We start from the raw sequence: 27913 nt of genomic DNA, 5'->3' as shown, positions 1-27913 counted from the left end.
TTATTATTTTTGAGGGTGAAGGCTCTCTCTCTTCACTACTTGCTTTTCTTTCATCAGTTAGCCTTAGAACATCCATCCTTTTCTCTATTTACACTAATTTTGTAAAAGGTTCTGTTGCACCATATATATGCTTATTTTCTTTTTTTAGCATAAGGTTCTATGTCTATTTTGTGATATTTCTGTTAATTAATGATGGAAGTAAAACACTTCACAAAAGGCACTTCAAAATGTACTCCATTTCTTCTCTTTTCTCTTTGTTTTACATTACGTCAGCATTTTGACCCCAGTGTGGGTCCTTTTATGTACCCTAAGATGACTACTATGACGAAAGCTCTTTCCACATTTCATGCATTTATATGGTTTCTCCCCAGTGTGCGTCCTTTGATGTACCCTAAGATGACCACTCTGACTAAAGCTCTTTCCACATTCCATGCATTTATGTGGTTTCTCCCCAGTGTGAGTCCTTTGATGTGACCTAAGGGCAGCACTGTGACTAAAGCTGTTTCCACATTCCATGCATTTATGTGGTTTCTCCCCAGTGTGTGTCCTTTGATGTACCGTAAGGTGACTACTCTGACTAAAGCTCTTTCCACATTCCATGCATTTATGTGGTTTCTCCCCAGTGTGGGTCCTGTGATGTGACTTAAGATTACTACTCTGACTAAAGCTCTTTCCACATTCCATGCATTTATATGGTTTCTCGCCCGTGTGGGTCCTTTGATGTAACCTAAGTTCACCATTCCGACTAAAGCCCTTTCCACATTCCATGCATTTATGTGGTTTCTCCCCAGTGTGAGTCCTTTGATGTGACCTAAGGGCAGCACTGTGACTAAAGCTGTTTCCACATTCCATGCATTTATGTGGTTTCTCCCCAGTGTGCGTCCTTTGATGTACCGTAAGGTGACCACTCTGACTAAAGCTCTTTCCACATTCCATGCATTTATGTGGTTTCTCCCCAGTGTGGGTCCTGTGATGTGACTTAAGATTACAACTCTGACTAAAGCTCTTTCCACATTCCATGCATTTATGTGGTTTCTCCCCAGTGTGAGTCCTTTGATGTGACCTAAGGGCAGCACTGTGACTAAAGCTGTTTCCACATTCCATGCATTTATGTGGTTTCTCCCCAGTGTGGGTCCTTTGATGTAACCTAAGCAGACAACTGTGACTAAAGCTCTTTCCACAATCCATGCATTTATGTGGTTTCTCCCCAGTGTGGGTCCGTTGATGTACCCTAAGCTGACCACTCTGACTAAAGCTCTTTCCACATTCCATGCATTTATACGGTTTCTCCCCTGTGTGAGTCCTTTGATGTGCCATAAGCTGACCACTCTGAGTAAAGCTCTTTCCACATTCCATGCATTTATATGGTTTCTCCCCAGTGTGGGTCCTCTGATGTACCTTAAGTTCACAACTCTGACTAAAGCTCTTTCCACATTCCATGCATTTATATGGTTTCTCCCCAGTGTGGGTCCTTTGATGTACCCTAAACTGACCACTCTGACGAAAGCTCTTTCCACATTCCATGCATTTATGTGGTTTCTCCCCAGTGTGGGCCCTTTGATGTGAATGCTGATTCCTTCTCCCGCTGAAACTCTTTTCACATTCCATGTTTTTGTATGTTTTCTCCCCAGGGTGAGTTCTTTAAACTGAAGTAGAAGCACTGGTCTGAAGCTGTCTTCACACTTCGGGCATTTAAGTCGTTTCTCCTCTATCTCATGGGTTTTTCTAAGCTTTTCTTTCCGGCTTCACACTTCACACTCTTTTCACGTCCAGAAGAAGTGGCTCTGTATAATTCTGGCCATCGTGTTTGTTACCTAAAAGAGAAAAAAGAAGGCATATGTCTCCTGAAGGCTTTACTGGCAACATTTGAAAAATTAGCTGTATTGTGAAAATAGCATGGACTCCCCTTGCCTGAATTTATACTTCCAAATGGACAGTGGTGGGATAATATAGTTGAAAATATTAACCACTGGACCATAAAGAACGCTGACCGCCGAAGAATTGATGCCTTTGAATTGTGGTGCTGGAGGAGGCTCTTGAGAGTCCCCTGGACTGCAAGGAGAACAAACCTATCAATAAATTCGCGAAGGCTTTCACGGCCGGGATCTACTGGTTGTTGTGGGTTTTTCAGGCTTCTTGGCCGTGTTCTGAAGGTGGTTCTTCCTAACGTTTCGCCAGTCTCTGTGGCCAGCGTCTTCAGAGGACACGGCCAAGAAGCCCGAAAAACCCACAACAACCAAACCTATCAATTCTAAAGGAAATCAACCCTGAGTGCTCGCTGGAAGGACAGATCCTGAAGCTGAGGTTCCAATACTTTGGCCATCTCATGAGAAGAGAGGACTCCCTGGAAAAGACCTTGATGTTGGGAAAGTGTGAAGGCAAGAAGAGAAGGGGACGACTGAGGATGAGATGGTTGGACAGTGTCATCGAAGCTACCAGAATGAATCTGACCCAACTCCAGGAGGCAGTGGAAGATAGGAGGGCCTGGCATGCTCTGGTCCATGGGGTCACAAAGAGTCGGGCACGACTAAACGAATGAACGAATCTAAAATAGTTTTAATCATGGGCCATCAAGTTAATTCTGACTCATGGCAGCCCTTTTTTGGGGGGGTTTCTAGGTAGAGAATAATCAAAAGTCATTCTCGATACCCTACTTCTGGGACCCTGCAGTTCCTCAAAAGCCACACAGGCTGACCTTACCCATGGGAGACTCAGCAAGGAACCTCTGGTTCTGCAACCAGATATTTAAACCACTGACCTATCCAGCCAGCTTACTCAGAAATAGAAGGAGAGGGTTTGACTAGAATTGAGGTATGGGAAAATGATTCTGCTTATGGGGCAGAACAGAGAGCTTACTATAAGTCTATGTATCTTTTCATATGTCTGTGTTCCTTGTGGGCCTGTCCTTAAGGCAGCAGGAAGAAGTATTTCCTCATTTCCTCTTGTATTGTGTGATGTAGGTTGGTAGGCGGGTATATGTATGCCTAGAAACTATGCAACAGACTGTAATCTGAGGCAAGAGGCATTTTTATGGAGGCAATAAATCACTCTCAGACAGTGTGGCTGAGAGAGAACAAAGCAGCTGCTGCAGACACAGACAGCCTTCTCCCAGCCATGCTGGCAAGAGCTAAAAAGTTTTCTATGTGCTTCTAGTCATTTACTTTACAGCACCTCACACATTTCCGAGCAGGACTTGGACAAGTGGTGCTCCCGTGTGATCGAACATAAGAAAAGGGCCATCAATCTTCATTTACGACCACAGAACGACGGTACTTGTGTTCTGCTCTACCACCTCACTCTGCACGAGCTCAAGCGCGCTAAGTCACCCTTTTTAAGGGTCCCACAGGGTGAGTAGGAGCTGGTCTAAATAAGATACATATACAATCATGGGCACAACGTTATCCCATGACCAGAAGACTTTTGCAGATGAACTTTTCTATTTAATTACAAGCAATGGTCACCCTGTAACAAGGCAGGAGGTGGGAGACTTAGTTTCAGCCATAGATGCATGCTGTCCATGGGTCCCTGAGAGTGGAACCCTTGACTTAGAGACATGGATGAAAGTTGGGAGCACATTTCAAAACAACCCAAAGATTACTTGACACATTCTTTTTACTTGGTGCAAAGTGTGTGCTTCTCTTAAACATTTAACGCTGAGAAATATCCTTTTAAATCAACAATTGGAATGTGGGGCCACAGCAATGTACCCTCCTTTGCCACAGATACTACCTCCAGCACCTAGTGCGTCCCTATTGCCTTCTGCACCTCCATTGCCTCCTCAATATGATTCCTGCCACAGTAGGAAGAAGCCTCCTGATAGACTGGATAATGCTGATTCTGGCAGCCCTGATTTATTTCCACCAGATGACGACAATGCTCCTTTAAGAACAACCCACATGGTCACCCCCATAGCAGCTTCTCTGTCTGCTGCGCTAATTGACTCTGGGGATACAGCGCACCCAATGATTTCTGCATTTCCTATCATCCGAGGGACCCCTGCTGTCGCTCCAGTTGCTGCTGCAGGGGGCCAAGCTGCCCTTCCTGGGGCGGCTGCGGTCCCGGACCGATATGAACCGATCCCAATGAAATTGATTAAGGACTTGTTGCAGGCTGTTAAAGAATATGGCCCTCATGCACCCTACACCAAAGCCTTGCTGGACAATTTAGCAGAACAGAAGCTGACACCAAATGATTGGAAATTGGTTGTACGTTCCTTGCTGCCTCCAGCTCAGTCGCTGTTAATTTTGGATGAAATGCGACACTTGGCAACATACCAAGCTGAACAAAATGCCCACTCAAACCAACCAGCCATAAACAGGGTTACCAGGGATCAACTTCTTGGTAATGGGCAGTTTCAAACTTCAGCCCAACAACTTGGCCTTTCAGATATTGCCATAGAACAGCTTGCCAAAATTATGAAAAAAGCATGGGCCAAGTTGCCAGTGTCTACTGAGGGGCCATCGCCTGGGTTTACCACCATTCGGCAAGGCCCCAAAGAATCATTCTCTGACTTTGTTAGTCACCTGATTACAGCGATAGAAAGGCAAGTTGACAACCATAAGGCACGTACTATGCTCCAAAAACAGCTGGCTTTTGAAAATGCTAATGATGACTGCTGCAAGGCACTGACTCCCATTTATAGCAATCCAGAAACCACTATTCAGGATATGCTAAGGGTCTGTCAAAATGTGGGGTCTATTTCTCATAAGGCGACTATGTATGCTGCAGCGCAACAAGCCATTCAATCAAATCCAGCGCAAGGTAAACAATGTTTCTCATGTGGGAAGGAGGGGCATTTAAAAAGCCAGTGTCGTTCCACGCCAAAACATGTCAATAGACCCTCCATGAAGTGTCCAATTTGTCAGAAAGGCTATCATTGGGCTAGCCAATGCCGCTCTCGCCCTGAGAATCAACAACAGAATAATCATGCTAGGGACCAGTCCTACCAAATGAATCAGGGAAACGCCAGGATGGGCCAGCCCCAGGCCCAGGCAAAGAATTAGGGGCACAGCAGCCAGATAGTTCTTTAAAAATGGAGGACACTAACTGCTTAGATCATATCCTGCCACTTGCTAAGGACTGGCTAGAGATATGCAATCATAAAGAAGCAGCCAATTGGGGTTGGGCTATAGATGCTGAGCAGACAGCTGAACAAAGAGGCATCATAGTCAAAGTAGCTGAGTCTGTCTTTCTGAATCTTCCAGGGCTACCATCGCCAGTCCCAGTTAGTATTCCTGTGTCCATTCCACAGGGATTCATGGGACTTTTATTGCCATTTGCCCCCAATTTGGACATCGTCCCTGGAATGTTTTTTCCCTCTGACTTCAGTACATTCATGATTCATGTCTGGTCCAACATTCCCCTACATCTCCCTGCTGGAATGGGAATTGGTAAACTGTTTCTGCTTCCAGACGTATCTAATGGACAGTCTGGTTCCCCCATGAAAGTGCCTGAAAACTTGCTTATGGCTACTATTGCTTTGTCAGAAGAGAGGCCTATACTAACTATTACTATGGCAGGCCATGCTATTCACGGCTTGCTAGATTCTGGCGCGGACGTAACTGTTATATCAAGGAAGGACTGGCCAAGATCTTTGCCCTTGCAGCAGGCGGCCGCAGTATATGGAGTAGGTGGATTTACTGCGGCACAGCAAAGTGCCCATAATATCATTTTTCAATCAGAGGACAAAGCTATGCAATTGAAGCCATTGGTCATGGACATTCCTATCACATTATGGGGCAGAGACTTATTGTCTCAGTTGGGAGCTGTCATACATACAAATTTATCCTAAGGGCCTCCCCGTGTGCGCCACTACATGCTCTTTCTATTAAATGGACAGATTTGACACCAGTTTGGGTTGAGCAGTGGCCTATGTCACTTCAGAAGCTCCGGGCAGTGGAGGCCTTGATAGAAGAGCAGCTTACCCTTGGACATATTAGACCTAGTACCAGCGCTTGGAACACGCCTATATTTGTCGTTAAAAAGAAATCAGGAAAATGGAGTTTGCTTCAAGACCGTAGAAAAGTCAATGAACGTATGCAGGTAATGGGTCCCCTTCAATGTGGAATGCCTAATCCAAACTTGATACCTCAGGACTATGACCTGTGAGTCATTGACTTGAAGGACTGTTTCTTTTCCATCCCCTTGCACCCACAAGATTGTGAAAAATTTGCTTTTACTGTGTCTGTCTATAATAACTCTCAACCAACCCATCATTTTGAATGGGTCTCTCTGCCCCAGGGAATGCGAAACAGCCCCTGTTTGTGTCAGGTTTTTGTAGCTGCAGCCCTTGAACCATTTAGAAAAAAGTATCCTCAATTGACTGTTTACCATTACATGGATGATACTTTGGTAGCTGGCAAATGTATTACCTCTTCTCACATGGACTTCCTTGCCTCTCAACTTACTGCATATGGCCTTTGCATATCTCCTGAGAAGATACAGACTGTTCCACCATACCAATATTTGGGACATAAACTTTCACAACAAGCATCAATACCAAAGCTTCCTCAACTAAAAATTCCATCTACTCTGACCTTAGTACAATTACAAAGCCTACTAGGAAATATTAATTGGGCCAGACCTTTCCTGGCTCTCACCACGAAAGAACTTCCTCCACTATTCAATGCTCTCTCTGGTCATACATCACCGGCGGACGTCATTCCTGTTACAGAGCCAATGAAGCAAGAGTTTCAACTTGTTTCTCACCGCCTTAAACTTTGAGCCGTCGATCGACTACCTCCAAACTCTTCTCGTCTTTCATGTGCAATTTTATCCACTCCTTCACTCCCTACAGCCATCCTGTATGCTCCTGTCACATCTGAAAGGATTGCCATAATTGAATGGTTGCATCTTCCTCACACACCTCCTCGCAAACTCTATCCATCTGTCACAGCTGTGGCAGACCTGTTTTCTAAGGCCCGTTCTCGTTGTATTAAGTTGATTGGTTCTGATATTGACTGTGTTTATTTCCCTTTCAGGCAGGGGGATGCTGAACGTCTTCTACAGACTTCGGTCGATTTTCAAATTGCATGCGCCGACTTCATTGGCAAAGTCATTCCTAATCCTCCAAAGGACAAGTGTATAACTTTGCTGTCTCTTGTTCCCTATACCTTAGCCACTTGCTTTGCAGATCATCCATTGCCTGCAGCGACTACCGTGTTCACAGATGGCTCACCAAGCAAGGGCGTTGTTACCTGGCAAGACGAAGGTGGTAACTGGGTTCCTCAATTTACATCTTCTCATTCCTCTGCTCAATGGTCAGAACTTGCTGCTGTTATTCTCACCTTTCAAATATTTGCTCACCAGGACTTTAACTTGATAGTGGACACTCAGTATGTATTTCGACTACTGTTACATTTGCCTTTCTCCTATCTTGCACCCTCAATGGACAAGGAACTGTATGACTTGTTTTCCTCTTTGCAGGCTCTGCTTCAGTTACGCATCAATAGGTGTTTTGTTTTTCACATTCACTCTCATTCTAACTTGCCTGGGTTCTTTGTCCAGGGAAATGCAGTAGCGGATTCATTTTTACATGGCATCCCTGAGACTTTTCATTTATTTGATGATCCCTTGTCTTCACATGGGATGTTTCATCAATCTGCTAAGACTCTTCATAAACAGTTTAACATCCCCTTGGCTCAAGCCCTGGACATTGTATCAGCCTGTTCGTCCTGTACTACCTCTCCATTGAATCTGCCTTTTGATGCTGTTAACCCCTGTGGAGAACATTCCAATGAGATTTGGCAAATGGATGTAACTCATACGCCATTGTTGTCCACATTCTCTAAGCTTCATCTCACTGTTGATGCTTATTCAGGTTTTATCTGGGCGACGCCTATGAAAGGAGAAACTACTCGACACATCATCCAGCATTGTGTTCGCACGTTTGCTGTCATGGGTCGACCAGACTTGATCAAAACTGACAATGGGCCGGCTTATGTTTCAGATGCCTTTTCTCAATTTTGTAAACAATGGGGAATTAGGCTTAAACATGGGATTCCTTTTAACTCTACAGGATAAGCAATTGTTGAGCGTGCTCATTTAACCTTTAAATCCCTTCTTCAGAAACAGACCTCTGGGAAGAATGTTCCTGTAGCTGACATCCCATAGTTGTTGCTCGTGTATTGTACACACTAAACTTTTTGCTGTTTCCTCATGTGGGGGGGTTCGCCTATATTTTTATGTAGTTCTGAATCGGGAAAGACGAAAGAGGCATCGGAATTAAGAAATAAAGGATTTTTATTAACATAACTTGTGTCAACTCTTTCTTCAACATCAACAGGTTTTTGTAACGTCAAACGGGGTGGGGAATCATCCCAAAACCATGCTAATAATTTTTCAACAGGTAATTCTTTTAATAGTAGGTTTTCGCATTTTTCTCTTTCTCGGTTGGCATTCTCATGAACCCGTTGTGGACCACACAGAGGGTCCCGCAACAGGGATGGCGGGCCCAATCTCCCTCTTTCAACAGCTCTTTCTCTACTTCCGGATCTAATTGATGTACCATTTTCTCTGGACCGTGATATACGGTCCATTCTTCAGGGTTAAGACCAGGTATTATAGGTTTGAACTTTCCTTTAGTTGAATCTTTATATTCTTCATCTATATCACTCTCGGCTGGTCTTTTCTGTGGGACTGAGAACACCCACGCTCCTTCGTTTGGTTCTTCAGTCACTTTCTCCTCTATCACGGTTACTTTTTGTGTCTCTTTTGATCTATTCCCTTCTTCTGTCGTCAAAAACACGTCTACTCTCTCCCTGTCACGGTTCCAACTTCTGCCCTCTCTCTCAACTGGCGTTTCTGACCGTTTTTTCCGTTCCTCCTTCTCGTGCTTTCCCCCGCCTTTTCCCTCTCCTATCTCAGCTTTGCAGATCTTTCTCTCCTCCTTCGCGTGTGCATCTGTCATTTGCTTTTCCTTCGGTCTTGCTCCTAAGTCCCTTTCAGGCTTTATCTCTTGCTCTATCTTGGGTGGTTGAGGGGACGGCTCACTCTTTGATGTTCCTGCTACTTCCTCCTCACACCTCACAATAGGAACCACACTCCTGTTGAGCTTCATTTCAGGTCCCAGGAGCAACTGCTGCGACCCTTGGTATCATATCGTCAGCCACCGGACCCTACCTGGAAAGGCCCAGCCGAACTGATTACCTGGGGACGTGGATACACTGCAATTGCCTTGGACAAAGGAGCTGTGTGGATTCCTGCACGATGTGTTCGCCCGTGGTGCGCTGCGCTTCCAAAGGACATTGTGGACTCATGATGTGTTCAGTGTTATTATTGTTTTTTTCCTGTAGCCAGGGTACTTCTTTAGGACCATGGCAGGACAATTATATTCTGAATTGGACTTACTGTTATATTTGTGCTCACATTCCTGGCAATGCTTTCTCTGATGCTTCCTATATAGGCATCCCTATGCAGGATTGGACATCTAAGGTTGCTGTTCCTCATTACACCATTAATGTGTCCCATACCATCCCTTTAGGTGTGGGAGCTAGTGTTGCTGCCTCTTGGTGTTTTCGTACAGGTAACCTTTCCTCCACAAATGCCACTGTGAAGGTTGGTATGCTCCCTTTGTGTAACCGCACCTTCATGATTCAAGAAACACTGCTGTCTGGCAATGACTACATAGGCTGTAATTTAACCCTGCAAATTAATGGTACCGCTTCCCTGTCTTCTTGCGGTGGTAAGGTTACCTCTACTAAAACTGGGAAGCTTGGTCTACTCTGGAATACATTACTTACATGGTGTATTCAATGTGCTTTTGATGATTCTGTTCCGTCCTTCCTACCTGAAGGATATTGGTTTCTTTGTGGCCGTTTGGCCTATAAGTCTATTCCTGCTTACTGGTGAGGAACTTGCTCTGTAGGTTTTGTACTTCCTGCTGTTGTAAAACATGCTTCGCTTTCTACTCTGGGCCGTGTTCATAATCGATGTGGCCTAGATTCCTTTGCTACTATTAGCAGAGAGCTTTCTACGCTATTTGCTCCCTCGCTTGGAGCTACCTGGAATTATTATATTTAGTACAGTTATCTAATTTCACAGAAGCTATGTTTAATGATACTATCAGTTCTATAAAGCTCATAAATTCAGAACTCAAAGACCTACGCTCACTTGCTCTGCAAAATCACCAGGCGTTAGATATTATGTTAGCTGCCAAAGGGGGAGTTTGTGCTTTGATTGGGGCTACCTGTTGTGTGTATGTCTCGGACCACTCCCCTAATATTACTCACATGCTCCTGGCCATGGAACAGTTAATTAGTGACCAACATGCCCCTTCATCGTTCTCCTTGTGGGAGTCAATGTGGTCATGGCTGCCAAATTTTCCTGGACCTGGTTGCATACTCTTATTATGTATATCATTATTATAATTGTAATTTTAATTACTTTATGTTGCTTTCTTCAGTGTTTACCTGCTTTTATATCTATGTTATCATCCTGTTGTCGTCGGACCGTCCCATCTGATTCCCTTAGCCCTAAGCAATTGTATCAGGTTAAATATCATATCCTTGCTAATCAGGATGAGGACTATAATCTTTTGCTTAAATAAAAACGGAGGGAATGTGGGAAAATGATTCTGCTTATGGGGCAGAACAGAGAGCTTACTATAAGTCTATGTATCTTTTCATATATCTATGTTCCTTGTGGGCCTGTCCTTAAGGCAGCAGGAAGAAGTATTTCCTCATTTCCTCTTGTATTGTGTGATGTAGGTTGGTAGGCGGGTATATATATGCCTAGAAACTATGTAACAGGCTGTAATCTGAGGCGAGAGGCGTTTTTATGGAGGCAATAAATCACTCTCGGACAGTGTGGCTGAGAGAGAACAAAGGAGCTGCTGGAGACACAGACAGCCTTCTCCCAGCCATGCTGGCAAGAGCTAAAAAAGTTTTCTGTGTGCTTCTAGTAATTTACTTTACAGCACCTCACACATTTCTGAGCAGGACTCAGACATTGAGGTTTTACTGGAAAAGTTCTATGGTTTACTTGCAAATTTCCTCCACTGTACAGTACTTAATTTAAAGACATTGCAAGTCCATAAATGTATTAAAAATGGTGAACACATGAAAGGAGAAAAGGAAAGAAGAGTTGGAGAACCTGGATTAATAAAAAGCCACTGTTAGCCCACATTTAGCTTGCGATCTACAACAAATCCCAGATCCCTCTTGCTCATAGTTTTGTTGAGCCAACTATCCCCCACCTTGTAACTGAGCAATTGGTTTATTTTTCCAAGGTGCCGGACTTTGCACTTAACCATGGCCAGGTAGGATCTTGCCAAAAAGAGCGGAAAATATTATTAAATGTAGAAGTGAGGGTTTATGGGTTAGGTTTTTATTTTAGGAAAATAGTTAAAGTTTCAGGATTTGTTACTATTGAGTGTTGCTTTGCTGGGGTATGTCGTCAGAGTATGGGACCAAATGGAGATGTGATGCTAAAATGGAATGGTTTAAAGTCTTGATAAATAAAGATAAATGTTAATGGATGAAGAGGCACATACAGTGGTGCCTTGCATTACGACGTTAATTCATTCCAGCGAAATCGCTGTAGAGTGAAAACGTCGTAATGCAAAAATAAAAAACCCATTGAAGCGCATTAAAACCTTGTTAATGTGTTCCAATGGGCTTAAAACTCACTGTCCAGTGAAGATCCTCCATACGGCGGCCATTTTCGGTGCCTGTATAGCGAAGAATCCATCCCTAAACACAGCGGGGAGCCATTTTAATTACCTGGTGGCCATTTTGGAACTGCCGATCAGTTGTTAAAAAACACATCATTTTGCAAAGAATCGATTCCTGAAGCAGGGAACCGATCATCGCAAAGCAAAAAAATACTATTAGACCATCGTTTTGCGATCGCTTGAAGCGGATTCGTCATAATACGGAGCAATTGTAAAGCGGGGCACGACTTTCAACCCTACGAAGGATGAAAGAAGGTATAATGTTACAATATGAAATAAACTGATAAAAAGAACTGACATGCAAGATGTTTGGAGAGAAGTGGCGCAGTGGTTAAAACACTGTACTGCAGCTAAAACTGTGCTCACGACCTGGGGTTCAAATCCCAGGTAGCCGGCTCAAGGTTGACTCAGCCTTCCATCCTTCCGAGGTCGGTAAAATGAGTACCCAGCTTGCTGGGGGGGGGCAATGTGTAGCCTGTATAATTAAAAATTGTAAACCGCCCAGAGAGTGCTTGTAGCGCTATGGGGCGGTATATAAGTCCAATAAATAAATAAATAAATAAATAAATAAATAAGTGAAAGGAGATGTAAAGAAGTTAATTTTTATTCATCAGCATATAAAAGTTATTTTAGGATAGATTATATATATTTGCATCAAGTGATTGTGATTTAGAGTTGGTAAGACAGATGTAGGGTTAATAAATGTAGCAGATCACACATGGGTCAATATGGAGTCTCTTTATCTCCCGGTTCAACTTCCGAATCACCTGTGTCCCACATACCCAGAATCGGAAAGCTGATGCCTTGTCCCACAAACTGGAATACGCCGTTCCAACCTCTGAAGAACCTCTGATCACACCTATCCTGCCTCCTTCAGTTGTTGCAGCCATAACCACTCACTCCTCCCTGGCTGAAGAGATTTGAACCAGTGAAGCTTGAGATCCCTGGGCCAAGCAACATCTGCAGGAACTTCAAGAGGGCTCTGTCAATGACTTTACCAACCACCAGGGCCTCCTATTACATTGTGGATGTGTATATATTCCTCTGGGGCCCCTCCGAACCAATGACCTCCATCTGACTCATGATTCCACTCCCGCAGGACATTTTGGTCAGTACAAAACTCTGCACTTGCTCACACAGGAGTTTTGGTGGCCCCAGGTTCGAGCTGATGTCGCCCAATATGTTGGTTCCTGTGAGGTTTGTTGTTGAGCTAAGGATGTACCAGCCAAACCTTCAGGCCTGCTACAACCATTATTTGTACCGGCCGGCCCTTGGGACACAGTATCTTTGGATTTTATCACAGATCTCCCGCAGTCACAAGGGTATACCTGTGTCTTAGTAATAGTGGACCTGTTTACTAAGATGGCTCATTTTGTCCCATGTTCCAAACCTCCCACAGCTCCTGACACCACCCAACTCTACCTCCATCATGTTTTCCGTCTACGTGGGCTCCCGACGCACCTAATTTCTGATCGTGGTTCCCAATTCACTTCCCGGTTCTGGCAAGCCTTACACACCAGTTTGGGTACCCAGGTGCACTTGTCGTCGGCATATCACCCCCAAACAGATGGACAGACTGAGTGTACCAATGCCACTCTAGAACAATATCTCCACTGCTACACCTGTTACCAGCAAGATAATTAGGCTACCCTGTTACCCCTGGCGGAATTTGCTTACAATAACACTGTACACACATCTACAGAACAGACACCATTTGAAGCCAACTATGGGTACCATCCTCGCTTTTCCCCGGCTACCCTACCATCAACCATGGTTCCTGCTGCAGATGCCGATATACACGAGTTGCAGGCCCTCCAAGACTTACTCCGAGAGCAGCTTCAGCAGGCTAAAGAAGCTTATAAGACAGCGCCCAACCGAAAGTGACAAGAAGGGCCACCTCTGAAACCAGGCGATCAGGTTTGGCTTTCCACCCGTTACCTCCGCCGACCTGGCTGATCCCGTAAGTTGGACCCTCGGTTTATAGGACCCTATGTAATCCTGGAACAAATCAACCCTGTTGCCTTCTGGCTACAACTTCCAGAAACTCTCTGTATCCACCCGGTTTTCCATCGATCTCTCCTTGTTCCTGTCTCAGCACCAGACCCTGCCCGACCTTCACCCCCGACTCCACCTCCACCTATTCTGATCAATGGCAAGGAAGAATACGAGATCCGTCAGATCCTAGACTCCCGAATCCACCGAGGAGGTCTTCAGTATTTTGTAGATTGGGAAGGTTACGGTCCTGAGGATTGATCATGGGAACCCACCAGTAATCTACACACCCGATTTGATACGGCAATTCCATACTACCTATCCCAATTGACCCGGCCCATCTGAAGGGGGGAGCCCTGGGGAGGGGGATAGTGTCATGAGTGCAGCTGAAGACCTGGAACCAGAAGGGTTAACTGAGGCTGAGGAGAATGCTGAGAAATCAGAAACACCTGAATTGCCTCCAGATTCTCCTTCCCCAGCAGACAAGCTTCGGGCCAGGCTTTGGGGAAGACTTATGGCAAAAAGGTCAGAGAATCACTCGAAGGCTGTACACAGAAACATCCATTCAACTAGCCCTGAGTATTGACAGGATGGAAAGGTTTCCAGCAGCTCCAGGGGCTGTTTTGCTATAAAACAGCTCCTAGTCAGGTAGAATTCTGTGGAGGCAACGAGTCAAAACCCCTGGCTTGCATCCACGCTCCTACAACCTTGAACCATGTTTTCTGAACTCTTGACTCTGAACTCTGACCTTGGACTACGTTGTGTGTTTGGACCATGGACTCTGACTTTGGACTACATTGTGTGTTTGACTCTGGACTCTGACTTTGGACTACGTTCTGTGAGTTGGTTTGGTAATTGCATATCGGCTTTACATTCCTAGTATTCCTGACTTTGGACTGGCTTATCGGACCTCAGCTGTTGTAACCCCTGGGAACGTGACAGATGGAAAAATAAATCTTATGCTTCTGGAAAAGAATCCCAGACGGTGATACCATCGGACAGGATTTAAGAGAATTGAGTTTTGTGAATGCAGTTTGGCTTGGACGTATTTCTCTTTTCCTTTTCCTGGACTCTGTGAACTTTTAATAACAGAATCTGGTGGTTTTCTGGAGAAGAAAGAAGGAGCTGACGTGGTCGACTGGACTGAGGAGTATCAATGGGTTAATGGAAAGGTCATAAGACGGGCTTCAAAGACAACTACTGGACAGTTTGAGACTGTTGTAATTGTTGTTTTGTTTGTCAGAATGTGTGTGAGTCTGATAATAGTAGTTTGCTAAACTCTGGAGAAGAAGAAATAATTGTGCCATGGTTCTATTTGATTTTGAATTTGCTGGGTTAAAAGTTTTATATTATAATATTTGGATAAAGATTGGAGGGAGATCTAAGGGGAGATTTATGATTAAGGGTTTGGATTGTTGATCAAATTCTGGAAACTGCTGAAGGATATCTAAGGGGCGATCATTGTGGTTAAGGGCATAGTATTATCTATACAAACCCCACTCATTGGAAAGCCTGAGATGGCCTCCAAAAATTTAAGACATCAAATGGAGACTTGGTCTGTTCAATCCCAAAGTTTTGGAATAGTGGTACAAGAAATAGAAAAGGAATGGCAGATTACTATGCAAAAAAGAATAATAACAGGGTTTCAGCAAGTGATGAAAGAGGGGACAGTAGATGCCAAACAACACTTAAATGAAGTTGAACAAACTTCAGAACCGTCTTTATTGGGCATGACACCAGGTAACATAGATGGGATAGAGAGTTATCCAGTGACCTATGCAGCTTCCAAAATCAAAAAGCATTATGCTGAAAATCTTAAGAAAGCAGAGATACTGAAACAAGAGAATCTTATTGTTAAAATATGGGAAGTGAAAAAAATGGATATTCTGTCAGATGGGCTGAAAGACTGTTCAATTCAAAAGAAAACTGAACGATGGGATGTATTGTATAAATGGCTGCAGTTACCAGATAGTGTTGGAGTAACATAGAATTAAACTAAAATTAAATAAGATGAAAGCAGGAGGGTAATCAAACGGTAAAAAAGCAAAAAGTTGATTTGTTATTGTAATATGAATTGATCGGATGATCGTATACTCTGTGTTCTCCTATCCCCCTAACCCTATTTCCCTCTTCCCTATTCCCCCTTACTTTTTGTATACTCTACCGTGTCCTTAAATAAAAACTTAAAAATAAATAAATAAATAAACAAATCCAGTTTAATAGAAGACTCCACGGAGAAAATTCAGGTTGCTGTTGATGATCTTCAAGCTAAAGATGATGCCCTCCTAAGTAACTGGAGCTGGCTATGGTCCTGGTTACCAAATATTTCTTGGCTTCGTACGTTGATTATATATGCTGTTGTCATTTTTGTGATACTTATTCTTCTTTGCTGTTGCATTCTATGTATCCCTTCACTGATTTCTACCTTCCGTGATTGCTGTCAACCACGGTCACCTGTTGGTCTAACACGTAGACAACTTTATCATATTAAGTACCATGCCTTACCTTCAATTCCTGCTAAAGATTTTGAGGATGTTTATAATTGAGATATGATGATCCACAAGAAATAGAATAAAAAGTGTGGGGATGTTGGAAATACTATGCATACGCACAGGTTATTATATTCGTTTATGTTTAATTGCTGTGCCATTACCTACGTGTCTAATGTCACGTACACATAACTGTCTGTTGTATAACCATACTGCATTGCGATTGCATTAATGGTTGTTGGGCAGTTTGTACTCAACGCCTTATTGGTTAATGTGAAATGTTATGTAATCTGTATGCCAATAAAAGGAGGTGTCCAGACTGATTTATGCAGATGCTTATGCTGATGCTTATGCTGATTCTGGAACATGCTTTGGAACTCCATTTTAAGTCTGCAGACTGATTATTTTCAGCTATCTCTCCCCACACCGCTCGTGTTGGAGCAGGATTCCAACAAGTGGTGCCCCGTGTGAGGCCTACATCGTCCAACAGGTCTGCCCAACCAGGACACTAGAATACACAACTTAAGGGTGAAGATGACGTCAGGCCTCTGGCCACTGACTGGACAGTGTGATAGTCTATATGGTAATGACTTCTTTCTTTTGGCTCATGCAGAGGGTTGTGGACTCTTATGCTGTTGCTGCTGTATATAAATGTCAATAGATTTAGGTGCTAGAAGTCTAGTGTCTCTGTCTGATTTTCTTGACTGGTGGGTCTGGAAAAAGGAACTTCAGCAAGAGACGCTGCTAAAAAAAACTGTGCCACTCTGATTTAACCACTACTGAGGCTGATGAAGAGTTCTGGAGGTCTCCAAAGCTTACACACCAGACTGGAATTTCACAGTTGGCCCTAATGAAGGAAAGCTCACCCACCCAACCACCAATCCCCATGTGCACGGAACAGACCTCCTCGGCCTTTGCTTTTTCATTGACTTTCATCCCAAACACACCAGGGTAAAGATAACTTGGAATCTACAAGATGTATTTAAAATGAATTTGGTAGGTTGAGATAAGAGAGGTGAAAAGATAAAATTTAAAAACATTAATTTTTTCTGGTTTGGCAGAATTATTATTATTATTATTATTATTATTATTATTATTATTATTATTATTATTATTATTATTATTATTATTATTATTATTATTATTATCATCATCATCATCATCATCATCATCATCATCATCATCTTAATGTATTATATGCCACATTTCTCCCAACAAGGGGACTAAAGCGGATCAGAACATTAAAAATCACACAGTCAAAATTAAATCTCTTAAAATGAAATAGATCCCTAAATTAAATTTCCTATTCTGGATGTTACCAATAAAGATTACTGACATGTAGTTAAAATAATGTCAAATGATGATTAACATATATTGCAAGAATAGTAAAAACCTAGGGTTGATAAGTAACTGTGATACATATCACAAAAAGAAAAAGGTCATCATATACTCAATATTAAGTTATATTATGGAGCAAATGAATTTAATATGGAAAGAATTAGAAATGCATGGAAGGGAGGAAATTTTGGAAAACATTTTTTATCAAACAAAAAATTGGTGAAGAGGTTAAGAAGACTGATAAGCCTGTTTTTAAAAAATTGTTAGAAAGTTGGTAATATTACAGGGGAGACTTAAGTCTGCCAATCTCCCCTCTGACCAAAGTGGTTGAGAAATTTTCCAGAAATGCTTAAATGGGTTTATAAAAGATTGGATGAAATGGATACAAGATAGCAAGCAAATAGGGAAGCTGGTGGGAGAAAGGAGGATTTCATGAGGAAACATAGTTCAGTTAGAAAAATGGGCAAAAGAATGGAAAAGAAAGGAAGGAAATGGTAGAAAACTTTGAGGAACGTACTGAAAAAAAGACTGAGGTTAGAAGCAATGAAAAACAGAAAGGAGACCGTAAGTGAAATGTACAACCCATGAGAAGAGACAGGATATAAACCCCAGGTGTTAAAAGGAAGACTTGGTTAAAGAAGCTGAAGGGAAAGATTGGAGTAAAATGTGGAATAACAGAATTATGAAGCCTACGTCCATAAGGGTTAAAGAAAATTGCTACAAAGTAAAATGGAGATGGCATTTAATTCCGGTGGCATTGAATATATTAAATAATGAATGCATCATCTCTGTTCTGGAAGTGTAAAAAAGAAAAAGGGACATATTTCCATATGTGGTGGTTCTGTCAAATAAGGAGGAAGGAACAGATGCTGGTTTTAAAGGAGATTAGAGGAAATAACTCGATTGAAACGCTGATTGCCTTATTGAATATGGTTAATAATAACCAAGGGAAGAAAGAAAAGGAATTAGCTATTAAATGGTGCCTATGTCAAAGGTCATATTTGCAAGGAACTGGAAAGGCGATTACCAAATTAACCCTGAGGAATAGTATAGAAAAATGTGGAATGTGGCCATTGATGACAATGGACTAATGAAATAAAAATTAGGAGAGGGATATTGAAAACTAGTAAGTTTAAAGCAATATGAAATTGTTTCCAAGACTATGTCTTTTGGAAAGCGAAGAGGGGTAGCCCGGGAGAATGATCAATGTGCTTTTGGAGAGAAACAGGGTGCTACGAAATGCAAAAATAACCATCATCCTAACCGCAACCTAGTCCCTAGGGGAAAGGTGGCAAGAGGTGGAGAAAGGTAGACGTGAGTAACGTGGGTTAATTTCAGCTGATGGGATGGTGTGTATTCTAACTTGCATCCTCTCTTTATTTTCTTTTTGCCATTTTTCCCTCAATAAAGAAGAGGTCCATTGGATCCTATAATCTCTGCCTGCATGTATCTTTCACCTCTTGATCTGACATTGGGATTCAAAATGGAAACATTTTCCCTCAATGTCCTCTCCTTATGACCAAAGTCCATCATCCCCAAACTTCATTTCAATGATGTTTTTGCAACAGATTCAGTATGTTTTGGGGAAATGATGGACAAAGATCCTGGCAAAAAAAATGTAAACACTGTGGGAACATTAGGGGAGAAATCCCCAACCCACATTTATGTACGTATGCATGTATGTGTGTGTGTATGTGTGTCCCATCTACCACTTGCTTAAAGCAAGTGGCGCCTTCTCTAAAATCCATGCCTGGGGCCCGATAAATGCACAAACGCCCACACCCGCACCCTGCAATCTCCCCACCTCTTAAGTTTCTTTCCAGAGGCTGTGCAAAGCTTCCCTCTTCCCTGTGAGAACCTCTCGGCAGGAGCCCTTCTTGAGGAAGAGACCGCACGCCTCCCTCCTCTTTGGGTCTCCAGCTTTCCCTTCCCTTCCTTTCAAGGGCAGCTGAGGCTCTGCGCCCGGCCAGGGGAGACCCTGCCTTGGTCCTCGCAGGAAGAAGCCGAAGAGATACAGGAAAAAGGTTGGCGGGCGATCTTCTGGGACAGCATCAGTCCTGCAAAAACCATTCTCAGAACTTGGAAGAGGTCATCAAGGATCACTTTCCCTCTCAAAGTGGGAGAAACGGCATCCTTTGGGATATTAATCCCCTTAATTCTGCAGAAGAAACTCATGGTGGAAAATTAACAGAAGGTGTTTCTCTCTTAAAGATGTTCCTGAGATGTCAGGTGGAAGGATAACAGATGCTCCCCAAATCAATCAATCAACTGGAACCTACCAAAAAGATACCATGGATAGAAGCGAGAAGAAGACGGCTCTTTTCCATCTTTCCTTCCCCAAAAATCCCCACATGCAGGAGTGAATTCTTCACTTCATCCTCTTGGATCCCAAAAGAGGAAAGGAGAAATTCAGGGGAGGCCCCATGCTAGGCTGTCCAGGGTTGGAATCTCACCGACAGCACCTGTTCTTGGTGACCACAGGGTTGGGCCAAGCAGGACCGGGAACCAAAAGAAAAACACTCTGCACATGTTCAGAGAGGCTCTGCTGTAGACAGTAAAACTGGGACTCACACAACCCAGGTTGAAACCTCCACTCAGCCAGGGAACTGACAGTGTGTGTTTGCTTTCACAGACCAGAGGTCCCCAGAACGGGGCGACAGAAGGAAGTTTACAGAACAGACTCAAAGTGAACCTCAGGATATGGGGATTTCACACCAACTCAGTCTCCTTTGCACTGTCACGCCCGTCTCGGTGGCCCCTCTTGCCCTCACCAGGCACCACGGAAGATGTGTTAGAAGGAGCCCTCCAAACGCTCCTGATGCTTCCTGCGATTCGACTAAAATTTTCTGAAATACTGATGTAAGCTTTACAATGTCTTACATCCTGGTAGTCATAGCGTTTTCATTTAATAAATTAAAAAAACAGTGTCACATCTGATCTCAAAGAATGAAAGAGATCTCACCTGCTATTCAAGTTTTTGGGAGGCTTCGGAGTTTGATTCTAGCCTTTTCATCCAGAGAAAAGTTGGGAGAGCATCAGGTGAGTCTCACCCCATCCTAGGGAGAAAAGAAAAAAACAAATTATTCTGGAGCCTTCTTGGATGGACAAAACCAAAAGCTTTCCCTTAGGAAATTGAAAGTTTTCCCTTAGCATAGAAGCCTTTATCTTTTTGACAATCTGGGGGATTCAATTCTTTTTTTTAATCACCACATTATCAATGTGGGGGGGACTGTTTGCTTCTATACCCATGATTCCAAAAGCCAGGAAATAGCCCCAAACTGCTGTATAAGCCCCTTCACGGATTGCTGCCCCTTCAAAGCCTTTGATGGATTAATGGAACATCTCCACTGGGAATTAGGACAAACTCTTTCAGCCCAATGGTGCTGCAATCCCTCAAAACAAAAATTTGGGCTTGATCCTGATTATAGTGAAAGTACAAATTCACCATTCATATAGGGAATACAGGAAGACTGACTCTGCCCAAGATTTGCACAAATATCTCTCCCTAAAAACTCAATTCATGGATTGCTGCCTGGTCGTGGTGAAGGGGCTTGAGTAATTCAGAGAAGCTATGGGCTAAGCTATGCAGGGACACCCAAGACGGACAGGTCACAGTGGAGAGTTCTGACCAAACGCAATCCACCTGGGGTAGGAACCGGCAATTCCACTCCAGTATCTTTGCCAAGAATGCCCCATGATCAGAAACAAAAGGTTAAAAGATATGACGCTGGAAGATGGGACCCTCAGGTCAAAAGGCATCCAACAAGTTACTGAGGAAGAGCGGAGGACAAGTACAAGTAGCTCCAGTGCTAATGAAGCGGTTGGGCCAAAGCCGAAAGGACGCTCAGCTGTGGACGTGCCTGGAAGTGAAAGGAAAGTCCGATGCTGCAAAGAAAAATACAGTGGTGCCTCACTTGACAACAATAATCCGTTCCATTCAAATCGCTGTTAAGTGAAATCGTAGTCAAGCGAAATGAAAAAATACTGCTACCTTGGGAGGCTGGATGTGGTCAAACAGGAGATGGCAAGAATAAACATTGACATCCTGGGCGTCAGTGAACTAAAATGGACAGGAATGGGTGAATTCAACTCAGATGATTATCATAACTACTATTGTGGACAAGAATCCCGTAGAAGGAATGGAGTAGCCCTCATAGTCAACAAAAGAGTGGGAAAAGCTGTAATGGGGTATAATATCAAAAATAATAGAATGATGTCAATACGAATCCAAAGCAGACCTTTCAACATCACAGTAATCCACGTTTATGCACCAACTACCAATGCTGAGACCGAAATTGACCAATTTTATGGAGATTTACAACAGCTTCTAGAACTAACCCCAAAGAAAGATGTTCTTCTCATTCTAGGGGATTGGAATGCTAAAGTCGGGAGTCAAGAGATAAAAGGAACAACAGGGAAGTTTGGCCTTGGAGTTCAAAACGAAGCAGGGCAACGGCTAATAGAGTTTTGTCAAGAGAACAAGCTGGTCATCACAAACACTATTTTCCAACAGCACAAGAGGAGACTCCATACATGGAAATCACCAGATGGGCAATACCATAATCAGATTGATTATATTCTCTGCAGCCAAAGATGGAGAAGCTCTATACAGTCAGCAAAAACAAGACCTGGAGCTGATTGTGGCTCTGATCATCAGCTTCTCATAGCAAAATCCAAGCTTAAACTGAAGAGAGTAGGAAAAACCACTGGGCTACTCAGGTATAATCTAAACCAAATCCCTGATGAATACAGAGTGGAAGGACGAACAGATTTAAGGAACTCGATTTGGTGGACAGAGTGCCTGAAGAACTTTGGATAGAGGCTCGTAACATTGTACAGGAGGCAGCAACAAAAATCATCCCAAACAAAGAAAATGCAAGAAATCAAAGTGGCTGTCCAACGAGGCCTTACAAATAGCAGAGAGGAGAAGGGAAACAAAATGTAGGGGAGATAGGGAAAGTTACAGAAAATTGAATACAGACTTCCAAAGAACAGCAAAGAAAGACAAGAGGGCCTTCTTAAATGAATAATGCAAAGAAATAGAGGAAAAGAATAGAAAAGGAAAAACCAGAGATCTGTTCAGGAAAATCGGAGATATTAAAGGAACATTTTGTGCAAAGATGAACATGATAAAGGACAAAAATGGGAGAGATCTCACAGTAGCAGAAGATATCAAGATGAGGTGGCAAGAATACACAGAGGAACTATACCAGAAAGATTTGGATATCCCAGACAACCCAGACAGTGTGGTTGCTGACCTAGAGCCAGACATCCTGGAGAGTGAAGTCAAGTGGGCCTTAGAAAGCTTGTCTAACAACGAGGCCAGTGGATGTAATGGCATTCCAGTGGAACTATTTAAAATCTTGAATGATGACGCTGTTAAAGTGCTACATTCAATATGCCAGTAAGTTTGGAAAACAGTGGCCAGAGGACTGGAAATGATCACTCTACATCCCAATCCCAAAGAAAGGCAGTGCCAAAGAATGCTCCAACTACCGTACAATTGCACTCATTTCACACACAACCAGGGTTATGCTCAAAATCATACAAGGTAGGCTTCAGCAGTATGTGGACCGAGAACTCCCAGAAGTACAAGCTGGATTCCAAAGAGGCAGAGGAACTAGAGACCAAATTGCTAACTTGCGCTGGATTATGGAGAAAGCCAGAGAGTTCCAGAAAAATATTTACTTCTGCTTCATTGACTACACAAAAGCCTTTGACTGTGTCGACCACAGCAAACTATGGCAAGTTCTTAAAGAAATGGGAGTGTCTGACCACCTTATCCGTCTACTGAGAAACCTATATGTGGGACAGGAAGCAACAGTTAGAACTGGATACGGCGCAACTGAATGGTTCAAAATTGGGAAAGGAGTACGACAGGGGTGTATATTGTCTCCCTTCTTATTTAACTTATATGCAGAATACATCATGCAAAAGGTTGGACTGGAGGAATCCCAAGCCGGAATTAAGATTGCAGGAAGAAATATCAACAATATCAATGTGTAGCCTTTATAATTAAAATTGTAAACCGCCCGGAGAGTGCTTGTAGCGCTATGGGGCGGTATATAAGTCCAATAAATAAATAAATAAATAAATAACAACCTCCGATATGCAGATGATACCACTCTGATGGCAGAAAGTGAGGGGGAATTAAGGAACCTTGTAATGAGGGTGAAAGAGGAGAATGCAAAAAATGGTCTGAAGCTCAACATCAAAAAAACCACAATCATGGCCACTGGTCCCATCACCTCCTGGCAAATAGAAGGGGAAGATATGGAGGCAGTGACAGATTTTACTTTCTTGGGCTCCATGATCACTGCAGATGGTGACAGCAGCCCTGAAATTAAAGACGCCTGCTTCTTGGAAGGAAAGCGATTACAAACCTAGGCTCCAATACTTCCTGGAAAAGACCCTGATGTTGGGAAAGTGTGAAGGCAAGAGGAGAAGGGGATGACAGAGGATGAGATGGTTGGACAGTGTCACTGAAGCTACCAAGATGAATTTGACCAAACTCCGGGAGGCAGCAGAGGATAGGAGGGCCTGGCGTGCTCTGGTCCATGGGGTCACAAAGAGTCAGACACGACTTAATGACTAAACGAACGCTGTATAATATTGTGCCCGCCTTGCCAGCAGAAAAAAGGAGGCCAAGCCTGACAGAGCAAAGGGCATCTGAGGGGTGGCCACACCCAAGGAAGCCATCCAGAGGGTCTACAGCAGGGGGTCCCCCCAACCTTGGGCATCCGGATGTTCTTGGACTTCCACTCCCAGAAATCCTGGCCAGCAGAGCGGGTGGTGGAGCCTTCTGGGAGTTGCAGTCCAAGAACCTCTGGAGGCCCAAGGTTGGGGACCCCTGGACTCTGCAGGAGACCCTCTTCTGCTCTTTGCCCTTCACAGCCCTGACCATGGCTTTGTTTCTGGGGGAGGAGTGGTCACTTGACGATAAAGGGGAGTCAGATTCTGGGATGTTCCCTCGTGTGGTGTCACTCTGGGAATGGCAGGGGTGCTGGGGGGGGGGGACTCCTGTTCAACCCCCTTCACCCTCAGCCGGTGGAGTGTTTCAGGTTTCCATTAATTCCCCGCAGTATTTCACAGAGGCAAGAAAAACCAGCGACTGTCCGGAATATGGTGGTCTGGCACACACACACCCCGTATGATGATGACACACAACTTCCGTCTGCTTTTTAAGACCTTCCAGGAGGACCTTCGCTCAGCCCCTCAAGCCAAAAGGTGTCGCCATCCAGCCGGCCACCATCCCTTGCGCCATCGAAAGCAGCAAGACATAAACAAGCAAAGAGGAGAAAGGCAGGAGAAAAGTAATTTTGAATGAATGCATGAAAGAATGAATAAATTCTAAGCTAATTAAGAATCTAATGACTGAATTTCCTGCCTCTAAGAAAGTCTCTTCCTGGAAACCAAGAGGAGATTCAGACAATTTCCTGGGAATACTTTTTAAACCAAAAATCAGCGCCAGCAAACCTGTCACATGACTCCACACACATACTTTTCGTAGTGTAGGAAAGGGGTAGCCCCTCTCCCCAGGGGCTCTCCTGCCCCCCAATTGCTGTGGGTGGGAAGAGTCCAGGGGAGGGGGGAGTTTGAGGGTCTGGGTTCAGGTCAGGGCCTTGTTCCTGTGCCCTGAACTTCCCTCCCTTGCAGGGGCATCAGCAGCCGCCTTGGCTGCCATATGGGCGGCATAGAAATGAAATATCATCCTCATCATGCACATCCCTCCCTCCCTCCCTCCCAGCCAACCCCTTGTCTTCTGCCCCTCCCTTCCAAGTCCCATTTATTTGAGCCCCCTCCTACCCCCCAACCCCCACTCCCTCCCCCTTGCAGCCTCCCCTCTTCCCTTCTCTCCCCCCCCACAAAGAAGGCCCCCAATTCCCACTTGGGGCTTTCCCGGAACTCCCCCCCCCCAAGCTTTCCAACAAAAGAGGATTCCTTGGGGGGGGGCTCAAGCTCAGACTTTGGCTGGAGAAGGTGGGGGGGGAGAGGTGAGCTTGAGGGGACTCCGAGAGAAAAACAAAAACATACAAACATGGCCCATGACTTCCCATCTCTCTTTCCCCACAGACAGACAGACAGACAGACAGACAGACAGACAGAGAGAGAGAACACACACAAGCCCCACAGAAGTGTGGGTGGGGTGCGGTGGTACTTTGGCCATCTGATGAGAAGAGAAAACTCCCTGGAAAAGCCCCTGATGTTTGGAAAGTGTGAAGGCAAGAGGAGGAGAAGGGGACGGCCGAGGACCAGGTGGATGGACAGGGTCACCGAAGCCACCAACATGAACTTGAGCCCCAACTCCGGGCGGCAGTGGAAGACAGGAGGGCCTGGCGTGTGCTCTGGTCCATGGGGGGGGGGTCACGAAGAGTCGGACATGACTAGACGACAACCCCCCCCCCAGGTCTGGGTTCTGGTCGGCCCCTCCCTCTCCCCCATCCACAGCTTCTGAAGAGTCCCCTTCGAACCCCATAGACTGGGAGGGGGGATCCAGAGGACGCTCAGGATGGCAGGCCAAGCATCTGGGGGGGGGAAGGAGGGGAGCCCCATCGCCCCCAGCTGACCCCCCCTCGTCACCCCGAAAGGGCCCATTTCTGGGACCCCCCCTCGTGCCCTCCCTTTGCAGACCCCCCTCCCTCCCTCCCTCCCTCCCTCCCTCTCTCCTCCCCATATCCTGCATCCCATACCCCGCTTCCGACCTGGGGGGGTTAAGTTTGGGGAGGGGGTTTGCTGGAGGAAGGAGAAATTGGGGGGGGAGAAAGAGCAAGGGGAACCACTTCCCCCCCAAAAAAAGGCTGCCTGCAAGATCTTGGGAAAGATGGGGGTCGAGGAGGACCCACCGACCCGCACAGAGAAAAAGGCCCGGGTGTCTCCCGGGGGGGGGAGGGACTAGAGCGAAACCCCTCCCAGACTTCCCATTCGGGCCCCCTCCCAATTAACCCTCCCCCCCCATGCGAGGAGGAAGAGGAGGAGGAGGAGGAAGGCAGGGAGAGAAACAAAGGGACCCCCTCCCCCTCAAGGCCTTTCGTGCTTCGCAGACCGAGCGGACTGTGTGGGGGGGTTTCTGGGGTTGGAGGGTCTTCTCCATCTCTGCAACTCAGCCCCCCCCCAAAAAAAGCGGTCCTGCACCCCCCCCCCCACCGACCTGATGGCTCACCTCCTTGCCGGTCCTCTGGCGGGAAACTCGCGAGGAAGCCCCTCCCCCTCCCCCCCTTGCAAAGCAGCCTCTTCCCGAAGAACAATGGAGACCCAATGAGAACTCGGTCCTCCCTCTCGTCACCCGTTGCTGGGCAGAAGCTCTCCAGGACTGGGTCTCCTAGGCGGGCGTCCCCCCCCTGCCGTATTATGGCGGCTATGAGGGGGATGCCTGGCAACGCGGTGACACGCAGGGGAGAGGTTCTGGCTCCGCCCATAAGACAAGGGAGCCCCAATGAGAGCTCGCTCCTCCTCCTCCTCCTCCTCCTCCTTGCGTGTCACCTGTCTCCGGGCGGAAGCCCCTCCCTCTGGAAGCCTGGCTGGGCAAGAACCCCCCTTTTCTTCCCCTCTCGAGTTACTGACTGACAGGCTGCCCTCCAAGCCCCACCCAGATCCCCTCCCTGGCTCGCTCTCCGTCCCGCGCATGCGCTCCTCTTCCCCACAGAGGGGGTGGGGTGGGGGTCTGTGACACGTGCGCAGTTGAGATGGCCGCCAGAAGGTCTCCCCTCAGGAAGGCGGTTGGGGGAGTTTTAGTGGCCTTTCTGGTAAGTAGAAAAATCCCCCCCCGTGTGTCCCTGGGAGAGTTGGGGGTGGGGGGGTGGGGGGGTCTGAGTTTCCCCCAAGAGGTTTCAGGATCGCGGGCAAGGCGTCTTTCGAGGAGGGGCGGGAGGCCTAAAACGTCCCTTCAAGGAAGAGCCTGGCCTGGAAGGAAGCTCCTCGGTTGCGTCCCTGGGAGGAAGGCGGCGGCGGCGGCGGTTGGGCGGAGGGTCCTGCTCCTCCTCCTCTCTCTCTCTCTCTCTCTCTCTCAAAAGACACCCACACCCCCCACACCCCACAAAAAACAAAGGCACAAGCAATCCAAGGCCAAGGAGGGAGGGCAGGGCCTCTCTGGGGCCCCGATCCCCAGGCGGTGGGCGAAGAGGCTCAGCGTCCGGTGGGGGGGGCCGAGGCAGTGTCCAGCCTGGGGGCGGGAAGGAGTTGAGATCCTGACAGGACATGTGAGGAACCGGGCAGGCGAGGCGTGTCAGGAAAGGCTCTTCGGAACAAGCCTTTTCGTGTTTTCGTGTGAGGGGGTAACGAGTTCTTTCCACCTCCCTCGGGGTCTGCCAGGCTTCGGCGCCTGTGAGAGTCGGTGCGTTTCGGGGGGGGGGCGACTCTTTCTGCAACCGGCTTGCACGTTTTTGGGGGGAGAAATGACAGAACGAGGCTATTCTGGGGAAGAGAT

The 27913-nt window shown here is 45.5% G+C and overlaps 1 protein-coding gene across 4 annotated transcripts; it reads right to left on the bottom strand.

Annotated features, from left to right (window-relative positions):
* Nucleotides 1–216: 216 nt before the first annotated feature.
* On the bottom strand, nt 217–26887 carry LOC140702928 (uncharacterized). 4 transcript variants are annotated; one of them, XM_078382548.1, is made up of 3 exons: nt 26639–26887; nt 20453–20546; nt 217–1814 (listed from the first exon to the last, which is right to left on the bottom strand). In XM_078382548.1, the coding sequence occupies exon 3, from the start codon at nt 1606–1608 to the stop codon at nt 265–267; it is 1344 nt and encodes a 447-aa protein (XP_078238674.1). In that variant the 5' UTR covers nt 1609–1814; nt 20453–20546; nt 26639–26887; the 3' UTR covers nt 217–264. The 4 variants fall into 4 exon arrangements, with proteins under 4 accessions (XP_078238674.1, XP_078238673.1, XP_078238675.1 ...); XM_078382547.1 differs by having other exon boundaries at nt 26651–26885; XM_078382549.1 differs by lacking the exon at nt 26639–26887 and adding an exon at nt 24634–24714.
* Nucleotides 26888–27913: the final 1026 nt, after the last annotated feature.

This window comes from Pogona vitticeps, chromosome Z, assembly GCF_051106095.1.
Source record: "Pogona vitticeps strain Pit_001003342236 chromosome Z, PviZW2.1, whole genome shotgun sequence".
NCBI lineage: Eukaryota > Metazoa > Chordata > Lepidosauria > Squamata > Agamidae > Pogona > Pogona vitticeps.
This window is presented reverse-complemented; position numbering and strand designations above follow the sequence as displayed.